A 22,113-nucleotide genomic window follows, 5' to 3' on the forward strand; every position below is an offset into this window, starting at 1 on the left:
GATTCTAATTTCTGCCACATGGCATGCGATGTAGAACAATTCATGAGATGAACGAGTGCTTGCGAACCTACACCCATGACTATAACCTTTTGCGCCTTTCTATCAAGCTTTTGCCATTCCACTAACTTTGCAGCCTCAGTCTGAGCAGGGCTCTTCATCACACCAGTTACAATATCATACATATCACTGGCACTTAGCATGACTCTCATTTGGAATTTCCATGTACTCCACTGGTCTGAACTTAAAAGCTTGTCAATTTTCATTAAATCGACACTATCCATTTTCCCAATATTTTAATAATATGTACTTAGGTATACAAAAAAAAATGTGCTTCCAAATCACATGCAAAAGCAATCATGCAAAAAAAAAACCTACACTTTAGTATACTAAAAAAAAGGAACCGTTAACACAGTAGACTTGGGTCTGGGCCCATAACCTGTTAGAATAAGAACGACCGATCACTGTGGAGTACAAAACTAGAGTGAGTGTTTATTGCATTAAATAGAATTGATTAGGTTTACAATAACATGATTCTAATAGCTTACAAAAGAGAAAAGTAAGAGAGATGAGATATGTATATAAATGATCTTACAATAAGACGTGTTAATATTGTTGAATATTCCCAACAATCTAGATCTAGACGCAGAATATTAATCCCGAAAAGACCGACAAAACTCTCAGCAAATTTCGGTACAAAGTATACAATTTCGTCTCGGTCTCGTCTTCGAAGCTTAAAAAGTAGTATTGTATCGTCTTGGTTCCGTGAGATGAGACCGATACTAGATTCATCCTGTTGCCAGTTTTTAATCTTTCTATTTCTAGTCATTACATATTTATAAATATTCCATATGTCAGCTATAAAATATTTTCCTGGAATTAAAGTTTGAGTAATCCATATTGTTTCCATTTTCAGTACAGTCAAATACAAATTGTGTACAAATTTAGTCACAAGAACCCAATTTATCATTTTAAAAACACACTTAATCTACTTAAGCCCGATAATTCTATAGAAATTCTCCTTAGAAAGTAAAATTCAATTATTTTGTATTTTAAATCAATTGCCAAAAATATTTTCATATTCTCCCAAAATTCCCCCAAAGAAAAGAAACAATCTAAACACCAAAAGTTAAACACCTTGAAACGTAAATTCAGCAAGAGTATAAGATGGTCATAGGTATAATAAGAAAAAGATATGTATATAAAATAATTGTTTTATCTTCTTCTCACCTCGGCTATCTCTCTATTTTATTTTTTAATAAGCTTCTAGATTGCAAAACAACACTTCATAAGCTTCAAGGGATCACAGTATCACACACACAGTGACTTAACGCCAAAAGAAGAACAAAATAAATTCAAAAAATAGAAAAAAAACATAGAATAAAAGGAAGACAAAGAGAGCGAGAGAGAGAGAGAAAAGAAGCCAGTGAAGCAACGGTATATGAGTAGTAAGCATAGCCAGAGAAAAACACTTTTAGGTATTTTCATACTTTTAGCCATACTCGCTTGAAGTCGTATACACATACATACATACCTAGATACAAACAACACAATGATTTTTATTTTCCTTTTTTTAGGTATTTTTTGTTCAAGCATATTTTCCATAATTTCCCAACACATTTTCATGATTTCCAAGCCACCTTGTGTGTCATGAGAGGCAATGACTGAGGCAGTAGCAGAGGCAGAAACAGCGGCAGCAAGCATGGATATTAATCTCGAAGGGCGCTGTTGCATTCACATATGCATGCATATATTCGCATGCATATACTTATACTTATGTATGTAAATAAATGGCAGGAAATGTTGGAAAATGGAGGGTGTTGAGTGAGTTCTAGCATATAGCATACATATATGCACTTACACACACACACATAGACTAAAACACATTTAAATTGCAGTGAGCACACAACTTCCGGTTTGCATTTTTATGGATTTATGGATTTTCATCATTTTTGTTTTCATATAGTTTTTATTTTTGTTTTTTCAACATTGACGACCCCCCAACCCTTGGCTTATCAACATTACCCCAACACCCACCGCCACAACTCTGCCAAACCTCCTTCACACGCCCCCATACTGCTGCCTCTTTGTGTTACCAAACAATAGACAAATGATTTATTACAAAATGGAGTTTTTACGAGTGCATACTACTGCTGCTGCTGGTTCTGGCTGCTTCTGATGCTACTCCTGGCCTGGCTGGTTTTGGCTATATTGAGCTACTACTGAAGCAGCAGCAGCAAAGTTGCACATATGTCGGTCGGTTGTGTGGAGGAAAATAATGTGCCTCTTTCTCTGGTTTAACTGTGACTGGGTTATATTCGTATTTTCGTACTAACTTACAAACGGAAACAATTTTTTTGAAGTCTTTTAAATTTTGAATATCCCGCCAGTGAAATGCTTTATCCTTTTCTTTCTCACTCTCAATGGCTCTCTCGCTCTCTTTTTCACATATTTTTGCTGAATTTTCGTTTCATATGCGAATTGAAAACCCTCCAAGCTTCCAAAAACACCGCTACACCATCACCAACAACAACAACTCTAGCAGCAACAACAAAATTCTACAATGTTGAATGTGGAGGCAAAAAGCGTAGCGGCGGGAGGTGTGGCGGGTGGTCGGCCAAACGATAGGCCTTGTAATGGTCTTTACACGTACACATACTTTGGTTATATGAATATAGTCAGAGGTTCTACACATTGCGAGGGATATACAATTACCTATACATGCCTGCAAACCGATTTTGCCCCATTACGCTTTTAAGCATTTGGAGCGGTATCAGTGCGGTAGGCTGCAGCAATGATGATGGAAGAAGAAGAAGCACCAGCTGGAGGGTCGACGATGTTGCGAACGACGACGGCAATGAGGAGGAACATTTGGCGCGTTTGCTTGTTTGGGCCAATAAGCAATATACCTACCCAACGCACAGCACATCAGTATCAGAACCTAGAACCCAAAAGCACCCGAAGCAGAAGCAGCAGCAGAAGGACGAACAGGAACAGGAGCAACAGTAGATAGAGTTGGGAGGTGCTGGTGGGTGACGACGATGACGACGATGAGGAGGGGCTGAAAGAGCATGAACATGAAAGCATGCAAGCATGCATGCAGACAGTTTACGTTTGCATAGAGAACATTTTTTAGGTCCGTGACTGTGTATTGTGTAAACGATGACGACGATGCGACGGCGAGAGACGACAGACGGTCACACGGTTGTAGAAGAGGGGGGAAGGCTGTTTGGTTAAGGTCCGTGGCAGCGGTGGTTGGCGGTGAAAAACTTTCAACGGGTATCGATTGAGAATTCCGAGTTTATTTATTTTTCTTTTGTCGTCGTTTTCATTTTCAATTTTTATTTTTTCTTAGTCATCGTGTTGTCGTGTGTTGGTTGTACTCTGTGTTGGTTTTAAAAGTTTACATGCAAATATCAGGGTTTGGGGTCGTCATAGGGGGACAATGGGTTTAAGGGTGGAGGCATATCAGCTGAAAGGCCAACCGAAGAGAAGGGAAGATATGGTTTACGTGGCAATGATGGTGTGGCAGAGCAGCATTAGTGTGGTGCGGTTTGGGGGTTTTCGGGTTGAGTTTGGGGTGTTTTGTTGGGGTGGTTTTTGGGGGTGGTTTGGTGTTGGATGTGCATGATGTGCATATCCTTTTATTTAGTTCAATGGTTGGTCATTAAATTTAATAGAGAATTTTTCTTCTACTTCCTTTATTTTATTTTTTTTTTTCTCTTAAATTTATTTTGCAACGATTTTGCACAAAAAGCTTCGATGGCTTTTTGTTCCTTTTTTTTAATGATTTTATTTTCTTTTTTGCTGATAACATGGCTTTTTGAGTTCCTTCAATAGAAAGATCTGCTCGAGGGAATTTTTTTGAAAAAAAAGAACAAGAAATTTGTGTTCAAGTTATATAGGAAACTGTTGTAGTTAGGTAGGGGTATGTTTTAAGTGTTGGATACTACTTTGGAGCTTCTAGAGATTATATTATAAAAATGATCTTCATTTGGTCTTATTATAATACAGTTATGTGTGTAATATATATATTTTATATGTAGGAGGATATTATATAGAAGTCTATTAAGGAGTTTCTTTGGGAAATGTTTGTTTTGGCACACAAAAAGTTTCTAACTAAGGGAGGGTGTTTTTTCCGGTTGTGTTAGATATGTTGTTGTTGCAGAAGCAGGAAGGTTTTATGTGATAATGTAGAATAAATAATTTTTTTCTTTATTCATTTTGGGAATTGTATAAAAATTGTTTTTGTTGTATCGTGTCTTTTTTGTTTAAAGAAACTATTAAACAGTAAATTTTTATGTGTTTTGCATAAACAAATTGAACAAAAATTATCAACGAAAAAAGTTTAAGTTTCTTGCAGTATTAGAACTATATTTATATAAAAATTGTTAAAAACTAACACAAAGTTGGTGATTCTGCCACAGCCACATATCGTGCTTTAGGAGGAGATTATGGTTTAAATAATCGTCCAATTTACGCAAGCAATTTGCAAAACTGTGAAGAAATTTGAAGAGACTGGACTGGCAACAGATATTTTAAGGACTGTGTATCATTGTTTCTCGCTTACCACTAATATCGCTGCTTTAAGTGAAAGTGTTACTGAAGACCTGAATGTTTCGATTCCTCGACGTTTTTAGGAATTAGGACTGTCTTACGGCACGTTATGGCGTATTTTGCATTTTGATCTACACCTACATCCATACAAAGTCCAGCTCACAAAACAACTGAAGCCAGCTGGGCATTCACAACTTGAACAAAAGGCGGTGGACTTTAGTGACGACGTAAATTTCCCACTCCTTGGGTATATTAATAAATAGAGTTATTGTCGTTTTCTAAAAATTCTCAAGTAATTAAAAGATAGGCCATTACATCCACAAAAAGTCATTGTTTGGTGGTCAGGATGGAACGACTGTCACCGACAATTTGGAGCGTTATTGTTATATGATCGTCGTGGCGATATCAAACTGCCTAACATGATCATGAACTACGCAAAAGACCGTGTTTATGTAGATAAACCTTTAACTCTTGAGCACTTAAAAAGCTACATTCGCCAAGTTATAGCGTGTCACAAAGTGGTCGAAAATTACCTCAAAAGAATCACTGCTTGTAACAATTCGTGTGGTAGTCATTTGAATGATGTAGTGTTTCACACATAATGTCGAATTTGTTCCTGATATTCACTAACGATCTCATGTCTACCACTGCTAATCCATTTAACTGTTTCACTGACGACAGTACACTTAGCCAAAAGTGATGCTAGATGCTTAGGATTTCTCTGACAACGACGACGACGGTGCAATCTAATCTGGCTATAATTTACAAACGACTTAATCCGTTCAAAACTTGAATACCACTCTCATATTTGGGCAGGTGCCACTTGGTTAGAATTCAAAAAAGTTCTTTAAGAATAGAAAGAACTATAACTGAAACATTTACAACCCTTTCGTTGTTTTGCAGATATTTTTACAGACAATGTTCTGTCGAATTAGACAGATGCATTCCACCCCTTAAAAGATTCAGCGGTAATACTCGCACTTAACCTTAGGCTCAATTTCAGACTTACTGTCAAGTATAGAGATTCTTTCCTAAACTGCACATTGAGAATGTGAGATACTTTGTCAAACTCTGTTTTTCCCCAAAATTTTGATGTTCAGAACACCAAGACTGGTATCTGCTCTTAAATCTGTTCCTATTTTCTAATGTTCGTACTGTGTTTAAATATAAACATAGAGAACGATTTTTTAAAAGCTATGTATATGAAAGTTTTTCAAAAAAACGCATACAATTCAGAAAAATGTATGAAATCTTTATTTGAATCGATAGTACGGTTCATATAATTTGATGTTTGAAGATTGTTTCATGCAAATGTTGATCTTGACTGCGCATTGAATTGTCCATTCGCTAAGTCCAATTTTAGCATACTCTTTCCAACATTTCGGCCTGTATCTCACAAATAAATGATTTAATCTTGTCTGCCAATGCATCTTGTCTGCACAGACATGAGCTTCAACATAGCCCCACAAAAATAGTCTAAAGGCGTTAAATCGCACTATCTAGGCGGCCAATTGACCGGTCCCGAACGTGAAATGTGAAATGTGGCAGCGTCTTGTTGAAACGCCAGCCCATTAACCGCACCAAACTGTGACTTTTTCTGGATGCATTGGTAGCTCTTGAAATGCTTCTGGCTGATATTCACTCTAAAATCGACGATTCAGCTTATTTACGTACCCATTGAGCCAAAAATGAGCTTCGTCGCTCGTTGGCAGATGCGCGCGATGAACTTTATGAATGAATTACAAAAAAAGAGCACCCACTCCCAAAAAAGAGCATCTTCCTATAGCTAGTTACAATAACAATATTTTTGGTAAACAATGTTTATACAACTTAAATTAAAATATTGCGTTTGGTTTAGATTTGATTAAGAAAAACAAAAATAGAAACTTTGTCGATTTCTTTTGTCACCAGTATTTCAGCAAAAATTGTTGACGAATAAAACTTAAAAGAAAATATTGATCCCAAAGTCATGTTTATATAAAGGGTAATCAAGGAACAATATCCATGTAATTGCCTTTTTTATGCACCTTTATATTTATTACTATGCTTCATAACTTACGTCTTACATTATTTAAATACTCATTCTTCAACCAAAGGATCCCATAAAACAAACCTTATTTCTTATTTATTATATTTCTTTACCTAGTAAAAACCTAAAATGGTGCACAAAAGTTTCCTGCAATATATTCATAAACTAAATTAATTTTATTTTGTTTCCTATTTTTATTTTTATATATATGCAAACATTCACCTTATGCGGAGAAAATATATTCAACGTAGCATAAATAATAATTTTAAAATTAGAAAATTGTCAAAGCAAAAGTGTTGACTTTTGGTAAACACACAGAGATACCTCTTTTCTTACCATTTTTCCACACTCTATTAAAGTGTCTATCTCTCTATAGTATATCTTAAACTTATTTCACACTTTCGTCCTTTTTCCTTTGAGTTTTCAAAGAAGCAATAGGTAGGTAAAGTGGGAATAACTTCTAGAAACTCTATATTCTCTTACTCTTTCAAAGTGTTTTAAATGTGTTTGTAGTGTATATGTATGTATTTATTTAGAGTTTCTACAATTTTAACCAATTTTCTGAGTTGAGTGTGATGAAGTTAAGTGGTGGAGAGAAGGAAGCAACTTGCCTCGGGAAAGAGAGCAATCAACTACTATGGTAACGAAAATGCCTTTGACTGAGGTTTCTCATGTTTTGATAGGTTCGTCATCATCCTACATTATTACATTTACAAACGCCTTCCTTACTTGATAAATAAATGCATCTTCTTCCATAGATGACATCATGAGGTGGAGCCGCCCTCCGCCGCGGAATATGATGTAGGTACATAATGGAATGTATCATGCATGTTTTTCAGGCATCATTTCAAGAAGGTACACAAATGTAGGTGTTATAGAAGATGTGCACGAATGTAGACCTGTTGTAAGAATTTGTTCTTATATGGCTCAAAGTTGGGATTTCGTGAGGTTTTGATTAGAGTTCTTATTTCAAAATATTTGTATGACAAATCTGTACAAATATTTTTCACCTCGATTATTTTTCAGGCAAAATAATGAAATGCATACAAAATCAACGTTTCTGATATCAAAAATATCATCAATGAAAAGTTCAAAATGTAAATGACTCAAAATGCACCCCTGTGGAACACCTGCAGATGTTGCAACCCATTCTGAAAAAAACTGCACTTGATGTCGAGAAAAGATTAGAATATGTCACTCAAAACTTACGGATCACGACCCGATAGATGCCAATTTGTATATCAGAGCCTGTCTGTTACAGTTCCAAATGTAGCTTTTAAATCAACAAAGCAAACGTTGAATTTCTTGTTTTTCTATTTGATTTCTAGCTATGCTACTTACTAAAAGCAAAAATGTGATCCTTTGAAAAAAAGTCTAGATGGGAAATCAGCTTGAAAATCAGGTGAGGTTGGCCCTGCTGCTTTCGGTTCTCATAAACCACTCTTGCATTGGATTAGTTATTACTTTTCAGATCGTAGTATTGGATAGGTTCAAGTCTGAAAACCAAAAAATAAATGCTGGTGTAACACCAGGACTCTGTTCAATCTCCAACACTCTTTGGCATTTTTATCAATGACCTTCTGTCTGCAACTTCTAATCCAATACATTGTTTCGCTGACGATAGTTACTTAGATTTCCATATTCGTTTTCAGACCCACATCCTTCTTCTTGGGATGTGGAACTGGAACGAAAAAATATGATAAGCTCATTAAATTCCGACCTAACCATCATTTATCAATGGGGACTACAAAATCGCGTGAAATTTAATGCTTCGAAAACCCAATGCTGTCTTGTATCGTTAAAGCGAGGTATACCCCTCTTGGATTAATGCGACTAAACTTCTCGATATTCTCGGTTTATGTGTCACCAACGACCTCTTGTGGAACGATTACATAGGCGACGCCATCAAAAATTTAGCAAGGTGTATGAGTTTCCTAAGGCGATGCAAGAAATTCGTCGCCCTTCTGATTTAGCTGTTATCTAAAAGTCTTATTTGCTTGCAAAACTTGTGTATAACCCCCATCTTTGGGCTGGTGATCCTGCAACTTGCTAGATCCTCTTGGGCCGACAGTTCTGAACGTAGAGCATTTAAATTGATTGGTTGAAATATCATTACCTAAAATTTTTAGTCTAACCCTTTTTGCCGTTATTTTAACGGTTTATCCTCTGTAGAAATAGCCATCTGCATCCCTCCCCTTTAACACTAGTTGCGCTGATAGGAATGCTCATTAGTATACCCTCGATCCCAACGTTGGTCGTAGTGTCAAATACAGAGATTAGTTCCTTAGCCGTACTACGCGAATTCGGAATGCCTTACCACACTGTGTTTCACAGTCCCTAAAGTATTTAGGAATTTAAAACCAATGTGTGCCGACATCTCCTTCTAAGCTCTCTCCTTATCATAATGTTCCATCATTAAAAATACGTTTGAAGAAATGTAGAATACAAATTTTGAATTCTTCATTTCTGTTTTTGAAAAAATCAACTGGAATGTCTTCACTTCCCGAGGTTTTGTTGTTTTTCATTTGCAAGATAGTAACTTTTAATTCATTGAAAGATATTGATGCACCTAGCTCAAAAACACTTTAATTAACAGGCAGTCGAGAGGTTATTAGTACGCTTTATATGTTTACGTGTAACCACAGTGTTTGAGACGAGTTACTGGTGCTAATTTGTTCTAAAGTTCTGAATATCAAAATGGGATGGAAAAACGGAGTTCGCTAAAGCATTTCACATTCTCGATGTGCGGTTTAAAAGAGAATCTTTATGATTGACAGTACGTCCGAAATTGAGCTCAAGGGTAAATTGTTGAGCATTCTTGGTATGCCACTGGCTAAAAAAGTCTAAGCATAAAGATATATCTTCATACCTTAGTCGTATCCTCCAGGTTTGCGCACGTTTAACCATGCTGTTGTTGCTGAGATGTTAATGCAGCTCAAGATTTCTTACATATAACATTTTTTTAGCTGATCAAATCTGTTTAGATCTATATTGGCTCGCAGTTCTTTGGAAATTATTGGAGTTCCTTTGATGTACACTTTTATTGAAATGTGTTTGTTTTGGTGAGTACCAAAAGTCGTTAACGACGCTGTACCATTTCCCAGATATTGCGGAAAAGTCTATAATCTATAGACTCTGACTGCTTATAAAAGTGAGTTCATCAAATTCATAGTCATTCGCCACTTCACAGAACAAACCGAAGTCTCCTGGAAACTCCGCTAGAATTCTTCCATTTTTATTGACTATTTCATCTTTTGAGATTCTGTGTTGATCAAAAATTCAGATGTTTTTGTAAAAAATACTGCATAAGGATTTTTGCTTCTTAGTTAAAAATATATATTTTTAAATTTGTTTATTATTAATATTATTATTTATTGAACTATACATAAATGTACAAAACCATACTTAAAAGCTAATCAGGTATCGAGCTTCTAGCTGAAATGATGAATGTTGTGATGTCTTAGGTTACCATCTGTAAGGAAGCGGAATAAGTAAGAGCAATAGGTCTGACTTACTCCGACAGCCTCCGCAAAGGTTTTAAATAAATAACGGTTAAATGCTCTGATATATATTTCCTGGTATCCAAAATATCGGATGATAGGTTCTTAACGTTTTCGATAATGGCTAAAGTTGAAAGACTGTCCGTGCATATCATTGTTTTTTTCTTGGATTTGTAGGTGAATTGCGTGACTTTTTAAACTGCGAAAGAAGTTCCTTTCTCAAACTTAGAACCATCGTTAAAGAGGTAATTCCAAGTGTTACTAATGAAAGGATTCATTAATTCGTGAAAATGCTGAAGAGTTGAATCTTTTTTAAATCAAACGGTTGCAGTGTTAATGGATTCATTCGAGAATAGCCCGGGAGGGTTTTTTTTCATTGCTGATTTTTCTCGCAAACATTAGAGTTATGTAGAGGGCAGATGTTAATTTGTCTTTAAGCGTTTTAAGATTTTTGTAGAGGCCTAACAAATTGGAAAGTTATAAGATTCTAGTATTTTTCCTACAAGTCTTGATGTAAGGACTTCTTTTCTTTAAAATTGTTGATCGACGAAAAACCTCTCTCAGCCCAGATATTTTCTAAAGGACTTGTCTTTAAAGATTAGATGCTGGCTATCATTACGATGTGATATGAATATTGATCCGGTCGGATTTAAGGTTTTATACGTCTACCATAATCAATTTTTGATAACAGTGTGGCTTTTGTAACGTTGATCAATGAATTCGTATATGGGTCAAACTATTTTATGATGTTAAGGCTGGTAGCCAAGTTGGTTCTTAATGCTTAACAATGTACCGTAAAGTTCAATTTACAAGAAAATATAATACCTAGTATACTTAATTTATTATCAGAAGGAACAAGGATATTATTTATGTTATTAACAGGACAAGATCGTGTACATTTTCTACAAATGTGTAAGTGTTATGTTTTTTTTTTTTCTTAAAGAAACTTGAGTTCAGGATTGAATGCACCAAGATTTTAATCGTAGAAGGATTTCTTTGATTTCATATTAAAATCCATATTATTTTTCTCAAAATTGCAGACATTGCGATGTTAACGTCTATATGACAGTGATTGACTTCAAATTCTACTGACTCCGAAGCTACTGAGTTAGGAGTTCCTTCTTTCTTTAAACGCTCATTATTTCGATGTCATGTCATGTACCATTTTGACTTAAATTTGATAGAAATCCAACATTTAAGAACCTCATAACTTGTTTTTTTTTCATTTTTATTAAGAGAAGATAGGTAAGGTCCCTACCTATCTACCTACTTTATTGCAAATAAAAACTCAAAAACACAGCCATGAGTTGTCTTCAATATTGTATAACTTCAATATTTTACCTTCATCTAGTCCTTCTATTTTTCTATATGTTAAGAACAACAACATTCATAGTCAGCGTATGTACTTTGAAAGGAAGTAACTACATACATACATATATCGTAGATTCTTGCAGATGTCTGTAACTTGAGTACATTTAGATAGATATTTTTAACATTTTATTTTCCTATATACCCAAGTATGTAGAATTGTAGATACAGATACATATTATTCTGACTTGACTGTGTCATTTATTTTGTAGAAAATATATTGCTGACATTCAAAACCATGTCTTACATTACATATCTAGATACGTACATTACATATAGATCCCTTATAAATATATATTTGAATAATATTTCTTCTTTGAAATCAATTTGTTTCGTTTTTTATTCTGTTTTCTGTGATGTTTGTTATTAAAAAATAAAATATTTATTTTTCACTAATTGGCTGAATTTCGTAAATTTGAGGATTTATGTTTCTACCATAAAGATATTTACATTTATAAATGCTAATGAGCCTTGACTTGATGCTTTATGCGGTATCAGTTGTTGTAGAGAGCCTGTTATTGAGAAGTTTTGTTTTTGGGAGCTTGCTTTGTAAATGTTTCTAACTTATTTTTCAATGTCATATCATCGGAGTTGAATAAAGTTTATTGCATCAGGTGTTTTTTTTTTTTTTTTTTTTTAAATATTTTTGTATTTTATTTAAAGTTTATGAAGCCAAACAGATTTATTGAGAATGTTACGAGCAAATCTTAAATTTAAGTTTTTTCTTTGGGTTCTTTATTAATTTTGCTTGGTTACATTTGGTATTTATTTATTTATTTATCTATTATAGACTCAACATATTAGATACTAAAAAATATGTGCATAAATTATTAAAATTATCTTAAAAAAAATTAAATTGTAAAAAGATAAACTTCTTCAGCAATTATCTTTTTGGCAACACTGGTATTAACAGCTGACACACGTTTCGTGTTTTGTTTCACTGTCAAACATCTTCAGTTTGGTCTATAATTTAACCATGAATCGTCTTGAAAACGAACAGCTCTTGCAAATTATTGAATTGTATTATCAAAATGCTCGCTCTTCCATTTTATGGCCAGTTTAATCGACCCACTGATGCTGCTTTAAACCTCCAACACGCTTACGTAGAGTGCGAACTGAAGAAAATATCGCAGCTGTATCGGCCAGTGTTAATGATGAACATCAGTTGTTGATTCGTCGCCGTTCGTTGCAATTGGGTCTCTGTTTATCAACAACGTGGAAAATTTTGCTGAAGGATTTAGGTGGTACGACCTACTGCAACTTAAAATTTTAAGTAAATGGGCTCTTGGAAAGTTGGCCGAGGATCCACTTTTTTACTGAAGAATTGTGTTCAGCGGTGAAGCTCATTTTTGGGATCAATGGGTACGCAAATAATCGTCGATTTAGGAGTGAATATCAGAAGCATTGCAAGAGTTACCAATGCATCCACAAAAAGTCACAGTTTGGTGCGGTTTATGGGTTGGTGGCGTCATTGGCCCGTACTTCTTTAAAGATGATGGTAATCGTAACGTAACTGTGAATGGTGAGCGCTACCGTGAGATAGTATCCAGTTTTTTTTGCCCAAAATGCAAGATCTTGACTTGCATGCCATGTGGTTTCAACAAGACGGTGCCACATGCCACACAGCACGCGCAACTATGGACTTATTGAGAGGCGAGTTCGGTGAACATTTTATCTCACGTTCGGGACCGGTCAATTGGTTGTCAAGATCGTGCTATTTAACGCGTTTAGACTATTTTTTGTGAGGCTATGTTAAAGCTCATGTCACATGAAACACAACATTGAAACATTTATTCCTGAGATACCGGCCGAAATGTTGGAAGGAGTATGCCAAAATTGCACTAAGTTGGTGGACTTTGTGAGGCGCAGTCAAGGTCAACATTTGCATGAAATAATCTTCAAGCATTAAAATATATGGACCGTACTAGATTTCATAAATTTTTCTGAATTGTATGTGTTTTTTTTTTTTGAAAAACTTTCATTAGCTTTTAAAAAATCACCCTTCATATGGAAAATATATGTTATTTTTGAATTTAATTCTTGAGAAAGTTAAATCAATATCAGCATCGATTTCATCAAACTCTCTAACTGACCTTAAAATTGACTCGTTCATACCGTAGTTAGGCTGAAAAAGAAGGTGTTTCTCTCTCTTAGTTCTTCTAGATTAAAGCATCTGCAAGTCAAAAAGATTTTGCCTGGCCAAAAAGCTTGTACATAAGTTTCAATGGATTTTATGAAAGAAGACAAACCTTATAAAGCGTTTCTGGACCTTTTGAATTCTATCGGAGAAAAGTTGTTGATGAGGGTTCCTGATAACATCCGCTTATTCGAGAATACATCTAATTAAAAGTATAGAGCGCAACATGAGTATATAGGTCAAGAAAGTTAATCGTATTTCCTTTTATGCATACTAGCATTGAAATTGGCTTTGGTGACAATAGCATTGATACGAGGAGCAAAAGAAAACTTTGAATCAAAGATTACTCTTAAATCTTTTACTTTTGTATCTAGAGAATATGGACATTTATCCACAAAGTGTTTCCTAGAGATAAAAATAACAAAATATTTTTGAATGTTAAGATGCAAATAGTTTAATTTACACTAAGCTATCCAAGTTCACTTGAAGTCTAATCAATCGATACCGCTTCTTACTTTCAAAAATATTTGTAGGTCATCAGCATAACTAACAATAACATCAATAAATATGGTTAACAGCAATGGACCAAGATGGCTTCCCTGTGGAATGCCTGAAGAACAACTAATAGGCCTTGAAGTATATTCGTTACTTTTTACTTCTTGGACTCTTCCTATTGAAAATAAGGCGATCCATTGACCTAAGCTTGAGTTTACAAAGCAATATTGTGTGACAAACCGAATAGAGAGCCTAGCTAGATTCTGTATAAATAGTATCAACTTGGCTTTGGTTTTCGATGGATTCGACCACAAAACAAGAAAAGTATGCCAGACTTGTAACAATTGGCCTACCTGAATTCTAATGTGTTCTTTGACCAGAAAATCAAGCTGATTTTTAATTAAACTTTCAAACAGTTAGGGGATCTTAGATAACTTACGAAATCCCCTGCAGTTTAAAACGTTGGTTTTTGAACCTTATTTAAAAATTGGTATCAAGAAAGATGATTTCATCCAAGAAAATTCCAGTAGACAAGGAAAGATTGAAAATAATAAGCAAAAGAATGGCAAAGCGAATAAGAACTTTTTTTTTTAATATAAGCCCAAAATTGACTTCAGCACTAGGTTTTTCAATCGGCTTAAGACCTTGCAGTCCATCTTAAACATCGATGAAGTCTAGTTCCATCGATCCTATATCTAACTTAGGTTGATCATAAGATGAAATGACAGTATTCCTTGAAAATTACAATGTACTGATTCAAAAAAGTTAGCAAATAGTTCAAGACTGATTAATATCGTTGGATTCCACTCCATTCAAATTCATACACTTAGGAACTCGAAGTAATTTCTGTTTTGAATTAATAAAAGACCAGAATTGATTTGGATCATTTATTAAGATTAATTCGGTGTTCATAATGAAGTTTCAGAATGTGAATATTAGCTTTGTTTTTCCTCAAGTGTTTTTGGAAAGAAAATTCTGGGTTTTCTCACAGTATTAAATCCAATATAATCATAAATATCAATTATTATTTATTGTTTTTTGTTTGTGGTTATGTTAAGTTGTTCGTCTACGCAGATAATCCCTAGGCGATTGACGCCTTGAAAAAAAAAAAATAATCGCCCAATTGCTGCCAAAAGTGGTCGAAAATTTGTTGCCCTCCCGCTGGAAATGATTAAAACTAGCTGCAGCAGTATCCACTTGTTCGAAATCAATTTTAAAACATAATGGGAAAGATTTAATTATATGGGTTTTATTTCTTTTTGAAAACCACGCCCTTTACACAAACCTTAGCCTTTGTTCATTTTCATGAATTTCGGAGTTTTCATGCCTAATATTCAAAAAACACAAACCATTAATTAGGTATTTGTGTAGATTCAAAGTAATGAGTCGTGTTTGCCATCTAACGACATTTTCTTGTTTGTTGATAAGGAGTTTCTACTCTAGGAAAAAATTAAAATTATATTGTAGAGGGCTCTCGCAGAGTGGTAAAAATGCTATTAAAGTATCTGGAAAAGCTTGAAAAATGTATAAGTGTTCTTGTAAAATAAACAAAAAAGAATTGAACACATTTGTATGAAGAACCATATCTGAATATTTATGAATAACTTCACATCTCATCTCTCTTGTCTCTTAACCCTTCAGCTATCACAAGCTGTTATCGCCATATTCATTGATAGCGAAGCAGCCTTAAAATCGATTTCTAACACAACTAGCTAGTCGAAGCATGTAAATCGCTATAAACTCACGGAATGTGCTGAGTACCAGGTCACAGCGGTGTATCAGGGAATGAGGGAGTATAGACTCAACCATAGACACCTCATCCATTGGTAACAAGATACTCCAAGAAAGCAATGAAATTAGAAATTGCTTTGAAACATGTGTCGCGGTCAGGAAATTATTGCTCAAATTCGACAAAACAAAATACCGCTCGATTATGCATCTAGACAAAAAAAATTGACTAACAGGTCCACAACCTGGGGGGTTACTATGAAAAGAAAGTTCAACTTACTACCGATGATAGTTGCAAAGGATGAAATAAGGACAAACAACTTCCACAATGCCACACTTAAGATAAATTCTAAGACAAACACTTCTTCAATAATCTGGAGGTACTTCTAGATATGCTTAAAAGCAGCCTATTAGACAAAGCTTCAAAATAGCTATAATAGGACAACCCATAATATTATAGACTAATTCCATTTGGATCTACATTGGTATAAGTGAAGCCATGGTGTTATCAATTCCCATTCCATCAACCTAACCCTTTAAATTGATCAAAATCACTTTTCAAGAATTGATAACAATGACTTTCTTTTACTCCCATAACACATATAGAGGTAATAATCCGTTGAATTCAACATTAAGCCAAGAAAAAGAATAATAATATTGATTTCCCTTAGGTGTCCTTATTTTCTTGGTCCAGATGCCTATTATTGTTGAATGGCCACCGCTTTTATAAGACATATTTCTAAACAATTTTTTTTTAGGTTTTGATTAAACTCCATTGGAATACTTATTATCAACTTTGTGTTCGTTTACAATCTGAGTGTTATTTGGCACTTAATTTTTTATCTGCCGAAATAGCTCAGTTGGGAGAGCGTTAGACTGAAGATCTAAATGTCCCCGGTTCAATCCCGGGTTTCGGCATTGGTAGATATTTTTTTTATTTAATAAATATTATTTCAGAATCAGAAGTATTTTGTGGAATGGAAATATATTTCTTACGCTAATGTTTTTTTATGATTTGATTGATTTTTTGTATTATTCCTTCTGTGAGACAAATCGTTAATATTTTTGTTTTGCATTTATTTCATTTATAAAGGGTGATTATTTAAAAGCTATGGGAAAGTTTTGAAAAAAAAAAACACATACAATTCAGAAAAATGCGTGAAATCTTTATTTGAATCGATAGTGCGGTCCGCATAATTTAATGTTTAAAGATTATTTCATGCAACTGTTGACCTTGACTGCGCCTCAAATGGTCCATCCGCTTAGTCCAGTTTTGGAATACTCTGCAACATTTCGGGCGGTATCTCACGAATAAATGCTTTAATGTTGTCTTCCAATGCGTCAGTTAAAGCGGGCTTGTCTGTATACACATGAGCTTTAGCATAGCCCCACAAAAAATAGTCTAAAGGCTTTAAATCGATCTGGGCAGCCAATTGACCGGTCCCGAACGTGAAATAAAATGTTCACCGAACTCGCTTCTCAATAAGTCCATTGTTGCGCGTCCTGTGTGGCATGTGGCACAGTCTTGTTGAAACCACATGTCATGCAAGTCAAGCTCTTGCAATCTGGGCAGCAAAAAAGTTGGTTTTCATATCACGGTAGCGCTCACCATTTAAAGTTACGTTACGATTCGCATCATCTTTGAAGAAGTACGGTCCAATGATTGCACCAGCCCACAAACCACACAAAACTGTGACTTTTTAGTAGCTCTTGCAATGCTTCTGGCTAATATTCACTCCAAAATGATATTCACAATTCAACTTATTTACGTACCCATTGAGACAAAAATTAGCTTCATCGCAAAACACAATGAAAATGGAAGAAGCACGCGATGAACTTTCTTAGCAGAGCAAGCATTTTTAAAATAAAATACAATAATTTGCAAGCGTTGTTCGTTTGTAAGACGATTCATGGTTAAATTATAGACCGAACTGAAGATGTTTAACAATGAAACAAAACACGAAACGTGCGTCAGCTGTTTAAACCAGTGTTGTCAAAAAAATAATAGCTAAAAAATTACTATTTAGTGCAATGAGAAATAACGATCTGAAGCTGTGAGGTTTTTTTTTATAAAATAAACACACACTCAAAGGGATATAACTACCCTTATTATGCAGAGGCACAGTGTAAGCACTAGGAAGAAGAGAGAGGGTTTAAAAGGAGATGTCGGTGCACATTGGTTTTGAATTCATGAATATTGCAATGACTAGGAAAGACAGAGTGTGGTAAGGCAGTCCACACTCGCGTTGTACGGCTAAAGAACGAATCTCTGTATTTGACAGTACGACCGAAGTTGGACTCGAGGGTATACTGATGAGCATTGCTAGAAGCGCGAGTATTATGGTTGAACTGTTTAAGAGGAGGAATGCAACTATCTATTTCACTAGAGCATAAGCCATTAAAATAACGGTAAAAAAGGGTCAGACAAGAGACCCTACAACGATTTTCAAGCGAAGTAATTGGACTTATGATAATATTATCATCTATCAATTTAAATGCTCTACGTTCAATTGTATCCAAGAGGCTAAAGTAAGTTGCAGGAGCACCAGCCCAGATATTTGAGTTACACTCAAGCTTTGGACGTATGTAAGTCTTGTAGATAAAAGCCAGATCAGAAGTGGTGAAATATTGAATGCATCGCCTAAGGAAACCCAAACACCTTGTAACATTTTCGGCGACATCGCGTATGTGATCATTCCACAAGAGGTGGTTGGTGACACACATACCGAGAATATCGAGGTGTTCAGTGATTGATGCAAGTGCTATCCATGGATAATGGCAATGGGGGTATATCTCGCTTTTACGATATAAGACAGCATTGGGTTTTCGAAGCCTTAAATTCCACTCGGTTTTTTAATTCCCATTGAACAATGCTGTTTAGATCGGAATTTAATGAGCTTATCATATTTTGTCGTTGCAGTTCCACATCCGAAGAAGAGGGATGTGAGTCTGAAAACGAATATGAAAAGCTAAGAGTACTATCGTCAGCGAAACAATGTATTGGATTAAATGTTGCAGACAGAAGATCATTAATAAAAATGTGAAAGAGTGTTGGAGATAAAACAGAGCCCTGGGGCACACCAGCATTTATTTTATGGTTTTCAGACTTGAATCCATCCAATACTACTTGTATTGAACGATCCGAAAGGTAATTACTAATCCAATTAAGCAGGGATTCATGAAAACCGAAAGCACACATTTTCGATAAGAGGGCCTGATGCCAAACCCTATCAAATGCTTTTGAAATATCAAGTGCAATAATCTTACTTTCTCCAAAACGATTTAAAGATTGACCATGAGATCACCAGTGGACCTATTGCTACAAAAGCCGTATTGCCGGTCATTAAGAAGCTTTCGATCTTCAAGATATTTCTTGAGCTGATAATTAATCTTTGGCGATAATAACCTCTTTACAGCTCGCATCAAACCAAGCGTTTTCCTTGGGTCTGATACTTTTAACCCTGTTTGGTATAAAAGTTCTCATTCCCAGGAGAATTAAACTTGTGATCATATCAGCGCTGGCGTCAACGTCACTATCGAGGAAGCATAGTGACCAGTTAAAGATCTTGAGTAATTATTGAGGCCGTCCCAGTTGGCTTTCTCGTATTGCCAAATGGTTCTGTTAGGAGCTCTTTCTTTAACTGAACAGTTTTGACCCGAGAAATTTGCTGATATAACACAATGGTCAGATGTGCTTAGACTAGATAGAACACTAACAGTGTACTTATCAGGGTCAGAGGTAAGAAACAAGTCAAGAGTGTTTTCTGCTCGACCTTTAACGTCCGATATTCTGGTGGGCTCGTTGACAAGCTGAGTTAGGTGGTTCAACTCAGCGAAGATTTCTGCACACACTCCATCGGGTGTTGTCTGGCCTGAATGTTGAAGCCATGAAGAATTGCGTACATTGAAATCGCCCGTAACAACGATTTCAGTGCGAGGATAAGACGAAAAATTTCTTTGGATGGAATCAGACAAAGCATCAAGCATCAACAGAGAATGATTTTATTTCGAAACCAATTTTGTGCAACGAGGAATAACGTTTTTACGATCTGGTAAAATTTTAAAAATAAACTAGTTGACAGTTTTTTTTTATAAAAAATAAAAACCTAACAAAAATCACTCAAAGTTGGTAAAATATATTGTTTTCAACATTCAGTAAAATCTTGACAAAAAAAATCGAATTCACAGTTTTGTATATAAAAACCTAAAATAAAAATTATACTAACACGTTGGTAAAAATTTACTTCCGACTTAAATATCTTTTCGAAAATTGAAAAGCTTTAAACTATTTTTTTCTCCCAAAAACTATAAAAATATTATTTTCGACTTATGTTTTTATATGTACATAGAAATATGTGTATTTGTTTATAGAAAATATAAACCCTTTTAAGAAATGCTACTAAAATTGTGTTAGTGTGCGAACATTAAATGAAATCATATAAAACTAAAATTAAATAGCTAAGCGAGCTTATGTTGCTGCTTCAAAAACGAGATGGTTTAGGAGAGATTTACAGTACAAAATTAAGCGATTTCAATTAACAAGAGATTGATGCCTTAAAATAAACCTACTTTTCACACCTAAATCCTTTAAAGCAACCATTTTTGCTCTTTCTGTAACCAATATATGTACATATGTTTCAAATTAAATATCAAAACAGTTGATTTTAACACACCCTTATTTAACAGTTTTTAAAAGAATACTCATGCTAACTCTTGGAAATATTCGCAATGGCCTCATCCCAAATGATGAACCTTTTTATACCTTCTGTAAGTAGTTCATAATTTGATCTTGTGGAGTTCCAACTCTGTTTACGAATGCATCCTTTAATTTTATAAATGTAATTTTTGTATACTTATAATTTTCAATTTGAAAATACTTACCTATTCAATGGTAGGAGACGTTTTTGGGAACAAAACTTCTAGAAGGTATAATAAGCGAAAATCGATACCAACATTTGTGGCCTCATTGGTTGGCAGTGTATAAATAAAATGTCTTCTTATTTTTTGAATTGTGACAAATTTTTCATCATAATAACTCGAACTGCAAAAATCTATATTTACTGCGTTAACGTCACAAATTACAATAGTTCCTATACATTACACCCCCTTTCCTTAAGAAATATTAATCAACTTTTTTGTTTTGTTGACGTTTTGTTCTACCACCAAAATACTCTTCCCTTGTCACTAGTTTTTCCAATTCGTTCAAACCAAAGAAAGTACTCCATCATTTTTCTTTTACCATTCAGTTTTCTTAAATTTTCTTTTTTTCAAAAATTTAATAAAAAAAAAACAAAATGTCATCCACTTTTCTTCGTACTGCTCTGCAAAAGCTCCATTATTTACTCCAATTTTTCTTCCAATTACATTTCAAACTCACTTCTAAACTATAACACAAGTCATAAGAAAAAAAAAAACTAAGTAAAAGAAAAACTCAAATACACTCACATTTTTATACACATACAAATAAATAAAGAAAAAGAAAAGACTACAAGAAAATTCTATTATTTAATTTTTTTCTTTATCATCATCTTCTTTTCTTCTTTTTATTACAGGTTACGGAAAAGACATCTCTGGAGTTGAAAGAGGTAAGTGGGTGTTCCATCAGAATGTAGTCTCTCTTTTTTTTTCTCAATTTACTTCTTTTTATTCGCATGCATACACTTCGTGTCACATGAATAGAGACAACCTTTTTTGGGTTTTTAATTGACGATATTTTTTAAACTCTTAGGGTTTTTGGAAAAAACCCAAATGTGGAATGAATGAGGTATTAGCTAAGCTTATTTTGGAATCAATTTTTTTTGGATTAAGTTGATAAATACAAATTTTATGGCGGTTACATTCTTGAAAAGTATTTGTATTCTTGTATCACATGAATAGGGACAAGAGCTTAATTTACCTGGAAGACCGTTTAAGGTAAAGAAAATAACAAAAATGTTTTGGGGTAGGAAAATACTGGTTTTATTTAATGTATTAAAATAATTTTTAGGTAATGTGTGCTGCCTCCTGATCATTACTTTTATGGTCTCAATGATCTCTTGGGGTTTTTTGATACTGCCTTCCTCATTCGTAGATTTTTGTTGAAAGCCATCCTCACACGTTTTCCATGATGTACAAGTCAGGAGAACATGATTGCCATGGTAATAGGTTCACATTTTGCCCCTAAATCCAGGCTTCTTTTGTCCGTGTGGTATGTATTGGTGCATTATGTTGTTCGAAAGTCCATCGTTGTCCACCAAATAATTCAGAAAACTGTGGAAAAGTTCGTTCGAGAATCGATTCCAAAGTGATTGCCGTCATTTTAG

General features: G+C 34.7%; 1 protein-coding gene and 1 non-coding gene across 5 annotated transcripts in view; both read left to right on the forward strand.

The window, feature by feature from the left end:
* The window catches only part of LOC129942202 (disintegrin and metalloproteinase domain-containing protein 10), a 380,018-nt gene that overhangs the window by 82,865 nt on the left and 275,040 nt on the right, over nucleotides 1–22,113 (forward strand). For all 4 annotated transcript variants that reach the window (XM_056051056.1, XM_056051054.1, XM_056051057.1 and 1 more), the window contains one exon: nucleotides 21,364–21,396. In XM_056051056.1, coding sequence (XP_055907031.1) covers nucleotides 21,364–21,396 — 33 coding nt within the window. The remainder of the gene's footprint in view (nucleotides 1–21,363; nucleotides 21,397–22,113) is intronic.
* On the forward strand, nucleotides 16,657–16,729 carry Trnaf-gaa (transfer RNA phenylalanine (anticodon GAA)). The gene has a single exon. It is a non-coding gene; the product is annotated as a tRNA-Phe (tRNA).

This window comes from Eupeodes corollae, chromosome 1 (assembly GCF_945859685.1).
Source record: "Eupeodes corollae chromosome 1, idEupCoro1.1, whole genome shotgun sequence".
Taxonomy (NCBI): domain Eukaryota; kingdom Metazoa; phylum Arthropoda; class Insecta; order Diptera; family Syrphidae; genus Eupeodes; species Eupeodes corollae.